Below are 7,135 nucleotides of genomic sequence, written 5' to 3'. Positions count from 1 at the left end.
GGGAATAAAGTATAAAGTATCCATGACTGGCTGAAGATCAGACGATTTATATTTTTCTTTGTTTATCAGTAAAAACGTCTCAGCTGCATTTTACCTGCACATCATAAGATCCACCGAATGTTTAATCAGATAAAATAGCTGTGAATTACTGTTGATTTGACTGGTTTGTCTTATTTATAAARCCTAAATGAATAAAAACCCTGAAGGAGGAAACTAAATGTTGATGTTTTTATCATTTTATGGGATGTGGGTCGTTTCAGAACCTTCAGCCGAGTTTACAAAGCGGATCAACCAACATGTTGGATAAAAGGTGAGAACTTTGTGTCCGTTTTCAGAAGATTGAACTGGGTTTACCTGCAGCATGTATCCGCGGACGTAATCACCCAGACTCCAGCCCAGACCGTTCAGAATCTGACCCACCTGGGAGGCAAAACAAACCCATCAAACCCGACCAGCACCAGGCCACAGCAGCTGACCCGGGGAAACGGTGGCGGACCTGCTCTGGAGTCAGGACGCTGTAGAGCCGGTCCAGTAGGATCTTCAGCTGGACGGGAACGGCCTGCGCTCCGAACAGAACCAGGGAGCTCAGGTCGAACACCAGCCCGGGCAGCGCCACCTCCACCGGGCCGGCGCCGGACGGCGGAGCGGCCTGGACCGTCTCCAGAGCTGAGAGGGAGGATGAACGGATGAGTCAGAGACGTGTGAAGGGAACATGGAGGACTGGAGCAGGTGTTGGAGGAAACCGACCCGATAAACCTGACAACACCTGATCCGCGTTCGCACGACGCAGATGTTTCACCCAGATGTTCCTGCCGACACGATGACAGCAACACCTGAACCGTGTCACCTCCGAGTCGGAACCAGCTGCAGGACCAACCGTCGCTACAGAACCGGGACTGAACCGGAACGTTCTGCTCAGACTCTCTGGAGGTTTGTCCTCAGAGCCGTTCAGCTCAGATGAAGATGAAGGACGTCGTCGTGTTTTTCACTCCTGCATCCGGTTCTGAAGTCAAACAGCTTCAGACGCTCATAACTTCCATCCATCCATTTTCTTGCACCCTTTTTCCCTCAGTGGGGTCGGGAGGGGTGCTGGTGCCCATCTCCAGCCAACATTTCGGGCGAGAGGCGGGGTCACCTGGACAGGTCGCCAGTCTGTCGCAGGACAACACAGAGACACACAGGACACACAACCACGCACACACACACTCACACCTAGGGGCAATTTGGAGAGGCCAATTAACCTGACAGTCATGTTTCTGGACTGTGGGAGGAAACCGGAGTACCCGGAGAAAACCCACGCATGCACAGGGAGAACATGCAAACTCCATGCAGAAAGACCCCAGGCCGGGAATCGAACCCAGAACCTTCTTGCTGCAAGGCAACAGCTCTACCAACTGCGCCACAGTGCAGCCCACGCTCATAACTTTACACAGCAAATGGTTTCAGACTAATAAACTCCATTCATCTTTTTTAGTGTATATATTTATATTAACCCTTTCATGCATGAATTACTACATAAAGTGGGATACTGGGAACACAAACCAGTTATTTATCAAATCAAATACACTGAAATTCTGGGACCTGGTCCAATTTAAAACTACACAATTCATGTTTAAGGTCCGAAATGAAAAACTTCCACACAATATACAGGAAACGTTTGGTGACAGAGAGGAGGAGGGTTATGATTTAAGAGGTGAAGGATATTTTAAAAAACAACATATTAGAACAACCAGGAAGAGTTTGTGTTTATCTGTGTGTGGAGTAAATGTTTGGAATCGATTGAATGATGAGATCAAAAAAATTACAAATGTAAACCAGTTTAAAAAATTGATTAAAGCAGAACTCATTTCAAAATATGCTACATGTTTAATAGTTTATAACAGTGGTGTCAAACTCATTTTTATTTTGGGCCGAATCAAAAATCTGAATGTTCTTAAAGGGCCGGTTGCACCAGAATCTGTTGATAAAACCAATAAAACTGTTAAAATATCAATAAATAGCTGTTCCTCCAGGATTTGTGATTATTTTTAGTGTTTATTTTTGCAATCAAAATGACAGATTTTGTGGTGAATATTAAGAAATATTTGTAATTGTTATTTTGCAGTATTTACGCTAATATAATGTTAAATGTGACTCTTTATCACTCGCTGTATCAGTTACGGATTTAACGTTTTTGACCAATTTTGAGGAAAATTTGCAGTAAAATCAGGTAAAAAAATGTGGAAATTTGTTGATTTTGTGTGATTTTTGCAGATTTGTGAAAAACTGGACGGACTTATTGATGTAATTTGGAGTCCAGAGGGCCACATAAAAAGCTACGGCGGGCCAGATTTGGCCCCCGGGCCTTGAGTTTGACACCTGTGGTTTATAATGTAAATGATTATATAAATAGTACTTAAAATAATTGTACATAGTTAAACATAATGAAAAATGGAAACAAGTTGTCTCTTGTTGATGTTCTGAAAGTTAATTGATAAAACATTGATAAAAAGGGGCAGGAAATTATAAGATGCATCTTCTACCTGCTGCTTTTCGAACAGAAAATATAAAATTCCATGTCACATGGGCAAAATAATTTGTTTTACATTTTATTTCTTAAGTTTGTCTCATTCTATTTTGTTTTCTTGTTCTTTTTTTTTTTTTACTGTTTTTAATGTCTGTTCGAAATAAATAAATAAATGAAATGAAATTAGGATTCTCTGTGTCAGGATTTTTTTTTCCCCAAAATTTTTTTGTTAACGCATAAAAAAAAGGGTTGGAAAAACTTTTTTTTAGTAAAAATTTATTTTATTTAATTTCTTTTAGGTGATCAGTTGTAATTTTCCCCAAATACAAAGTTGTTATTTGACAAATACATGAGTAGTTTTGTTCTTTAGGGGTTAATYTGATGATGGAGGGACCGGGTYGGTCGGCCATGTTGGATTTAACAAAAATAATTTCCTGCATTTGCAGCTGAAGTCCAGCAGTTGATGGTGTATCTTATGATGCATTAGTGTCCACCTCAGTGGTCTGTGTGCATTTATAACATAAAAATCCACAAGAAGCACAAGAACATGGCTTTTAGACGGCTGTCCACTGTAGTGACCACTATGCACGAAAGGGTTAATACTGTATATTTTTTGTTATTTATTATTATTGGAGCCTCGGAATAAAATTTTGCTCAACGTGTTTATTTTAAATGTGCAGCTGAATAACAATAAGAGCTTCAGACGAGCCGTCCACAACGGTCTAATTAAAGTCCTCCAGGTTTCACAGCCATAATCCAACCTAATCTGCCTCTGGGAATATTTCTCTCTTCATAACTTCCATCATCATGTTCTGGTGCTGTAAAGCATTCTGGGTAAATATTGCAGGGATTTTTTTTAAAGCAAACATATAAAATCAGCAGGAAATAAAAAGTTCTGTCTCTGTTGAACTTGGTGACGTTGTTCCTTCCTTCACTATGAACTCAGCTGATTGATAAAGTCTGCGTGTTTTTACCGTGCTCCACCCAGCCGTGTCCACAGCGATCACATGACCTCAGCTTGACCTTTCCGGGTTTAAAACAGGCGCAGGCGCAGTTCGAAACGCTGCACCTGACGGACTGACGGACACGGAGGTCAGGTTCCTGTCCTCCTCCGATCAGATGCTGCATGTCAACATGGTTTTCAGTAAAACGTGTTTTGTGCAGCGTTTCCCTCCTGAGCGTCTGGAGTCATCCTCACACCTTCATCCTGCAGTGAAACGGAAGCGATCGAACCTGAGCAGCGACGAAAATCAGCCGGAAAACGGCAGAAAACTGGAAAATAAAACTGAAATGAAAAGTTACAGTTACATAAACGTGACTAGAATCAGTTAACAATTCAAAAATAATGAATTAAAGTATTTTGAATTTTTACTTTCACTATAAAACATTTAGTTGATCACTGTAACATTTTTATTCATCAAACCTGTTTGCTGTGTTTGAGTCATTTCACTATAAAAAGTGAAAATGAAAAAAAAAAAATCCAACTTACATTTTTACATTAAATTTCTTTTTAATTTAATATTTTTTCATGTTAGCAGGACAAAAATTCAGTTCATCTAGAAATAAACGTAGAAACAGAGGAATAAAAATCATGTAATTCAAAGTAAAATAGTTAAATTTGAAGGTTTTAAAAAATGATATTTGTCATAAATTACTTTAAAATCCTACCTTTTTGTTTCTGCTGATAAAAGAAAAGCTGCTTCTTTCTAATTCTTGTTAAATAAATGATTTTCTCTTTCGCTTGGTGAGCAATCTGCAGTTTAACGTCTCGTCTTTCCTCCTCCTCTTCCTCGTCGCTCCCTCCTCCTCCTCCTCTTCCTCTCTGGACCTTTCTTTCTCATCTGAGCTTTGTACATGTTCTGGTTTTTTATTTTCCTCTGACTCCTCCCTGCAGCTGAACGCGATTGGACAAAGACGAAAACATAACTGGACTCGTTTGATTTGATTGCAGATGAAAATATTGACTCACATTCGAACATAAAAAGATGAAATAACTGAATAAAAAACTCCAGATTTCAGGTCAACAACAGGAAAAGCAGCTGATGCTTCTGAGGTCAACAGTAGGAATCCTTGTTTTGAGACGTGGGATGTTACGTAGAAAACATTTAAAGGTGGGAAACATCCTGCTGWGACCTGAAATGACGACTCGGCGTCTGAACTGATCAGGATTTAGAAAAGCTATAAGAGCGCAACCACCACTCCTGGTCAAATGTCTCAGAAAACCCACATTTTTCATGTTTTTAATGAATATTATGCAGCTATTTGCACTGTGAGGTGAAAACACAGTAAAATAAGTAGTTTAAAAGTAAATCATGCAGATATTAACCAGATGGCGCCGTTTCCTCCAGAAACTCTCTTCATGTCTGCAGACGTTTAAATGTCTGCAGTTTGTTTTGAACCTGATCTTGTTCTTCATCCTGAGTTCTGGCTCAGCTTCGGGTCGTCGTGCTGAAAACTTGTGGCTTTTATGGAAAATCTGTTTTCTACATTTTTTGTTAAAACTGTTGCCATGTTGCGAAGGTGTGAGACATACCGTATTTTCCGCACTATAAGGCGCATGGAACAGACGCTGCAGGAGAGGCTGGAGTTACGTTATGCGTCCACTAGATGGAGCTGCACTAAAGGGAATGTCAACAAAACAGTCCCGACTCCGGTCGGCGAGGAGAGCCTTCCTGGGCCGGACGATGGTCACCGTTCTCTGTTGGTGGAGAACGTGGTGCTGAATGACCTGCAGACGACCTGATCATCAGGTCGTAGGTCAGACAAACTTTATTAACAAACCAGCGTTCTGACAACTATCCCAGCATGCACCGCGCGCTTCTTCTTCTACGGGCGAAAATGAAGTCAGCGGCTGTTGCCAGACCTGTTGTGGCTCAATATTGGTCCATATATAAGGTCACCGGGTCATAAGGCAAACTGCCGGCTTTTGAGGAAACTGAAGGTTTTTAGGAGCCTTATAGTGCGGAAAATACGGTAATCTGTGAAAAGGTTGATCTTTCTTCCCTGAGCTGCTGTAGCCATCTGAAGAAATGCTCCAAAACCAACCAATCAGAACCAGGAGGGTCTCAGCGCTGTCAATCATCCTCATGTACTCACTTCTAAATGAATMATGGTGGACAAACAATGTATCATTACAAGAAACCCATTTATCTGCCATCATTGGTGGCTATGCTAACTAGCCTAGCATTCACAGCAGGATCTGGGGAAAATCTCGCAGCGCCAACAAGACTGTGACTGACAGCGCTAAGACCCGCCCCCGCGCTCTGATTGGTTGTTCCTCTGGGAGAAAGCAGAGGACTCCATTTTTCAGATTATCTCATAAACTGATGAACCCTGAAAAAATTGCTACATACAAACAAAAGTTTGTAAAATTGAACCGAGCATCAGTGTGAAAACTTTCCAGCCTGTTCCAGAGGTGGAGGTGGGATAATCATGACCCAGGAGTTTCCTACTCCAAACACGATTCTGGCTGTTAGCTTCTTGACATTCAGCTCCTGCAGGAAGCGGTTTGTGTGAAATCTGCCGTAATTTGAACCTGCTGTCCTCAGAAAAGAGACTTTGGTGCTGAAACGAGAAGAGATGACCTGGAAACGCTCTGGTAAACACTCACACGGAGACAGAGGCGCTGTTGGACAGGCCTCCTGTCCTCCGGGAGCCGGGAGACCTCCTTCCTGTTCTGATGTAGCACTAATTGGAATATCGCGTCCCGTTAGCCAGAAATCACCGCCGCTCGCTGACACAGTTCAGCATCAGAGCGTCTCTGAGGGTCGGGCTTCAAACGCAGCGCCGGGTCACCTGGTGGGTGGGACCGGGCGTCGGCAGGTTCTTCGGGTCGGGATCGTCTTTCTGTACATTTGTTAGGTTTCCTTAAAGGAACGGATCGCCAGAGAGAACTTTAAAACCTTCTGATAATGATCTAAACCCCGTCAGGAAGGATTGCTGAACAGCTTCTGTCTTCAGAAACTTCATTCTGGCCCGGTTCTCCTGACAGAACCGGAGTATCTGGGTCAGGTGCAACAAACTTCCTGTCACTTAAATCAGGTTCATAGTAAAACAAACTCTGATGTTCTTAAAGGAGCAGTATTATATCAAATAGTTATATAAATAGGTGTTATAATGTTATCCTCTCTGAGTTTTGCTTTGATTCTTTCAGGCATGTTTGAGAAATCCTTTAGTCTCCATGGCAACCATTAAGCTGTGCAAAACGCCTGGGTGGGTCTAGCCCCGCCTACAAGACGCAGCTCCTCCTCTGAGCTAAAGTTTCCACCTCACAGTGAAAACATGTCTGATAAAAACTGACATTTCGTGATACTTTGTGTTGTAGTTTACATTTTATGTTGGTAACATTTTGTTTTTACTCTGATTACAAATTAAAAATCTGCATCTACATATGTGGGTCTAATCTGCATCTCTTTTGATCTGAAGTTTGGGGCCACACAAAATCAGCCTGAGGGCCGCAAAGGGCCCCCAGGCCACACTTTGGACACCCCTGCTCTAATGGAGTACAATTATTTTTAATATTTGTCCTGACCTTTGTTTGTTTTTGTTTTTATAAATCCTCATCTCTTGATTCATAGTTTTAGAGTCTGTTTGGGTTTTAATTTGCATTTAAAAACCATCCCTCCCTCC

The 7,135-nt window shown here is 41.9% G+C and overlaps 1 protein-coding gene across 1 annotated transcript in view; it reads right to left on the bottom strand.

Moving 5' to 3' along the window:
- Positions 1-4,374, bottom strand: part of LOC103480991 (zinc finger protein basonuclin-2-like) — a 7,373-nt gene extending 2,999 nt beyond the window's left edge. The window contains exons 1-4 of the mRNA XM_008436211.2: positions 4,175-4,374; positions 3,481-3,713; positions 497-666; positions 355-420 (exon numbers count right to left, since the gene is read on the bottom strand). Of these exons, the coding sequence (XP_008434433.1) occupies positions 355-420; positions 497-666; positions 3,481-3,634 (390 nt within the window). The 5' untranslated portion in view covers positions 3,635-3,713; positions 4,175-4,374. The remainder of the gene's footprint in view (positions 1-354; positions 421-496; positions 667-3,480; positions 3,714-4,174) is intronic.
- Positions 4,375-7,135: the final 2,761 nt, after the last annotated feature.

The sequence above is a fragment of the Poecilia reticulata genome, linkage group LG18, assembly GCF_000633615.1.
Source record: "Poecilia reticulata strain Guanapo linkage group LG18, Guppy_female_1.0+MT, whole genome shotgun sequence".
NCBI classification, from domain to species: domain Eukaryota; kingdom Metazoa; phylum Chordata; class Actinopteri; order Cyprinodontiformes; family Poeciliidae; genus Poecilia; species Poecilia reticulata.
Note: the sequence above shows the minus strand (reverse complement) of the source record. Positions and strands in the feature narration are given on the sequence as shown.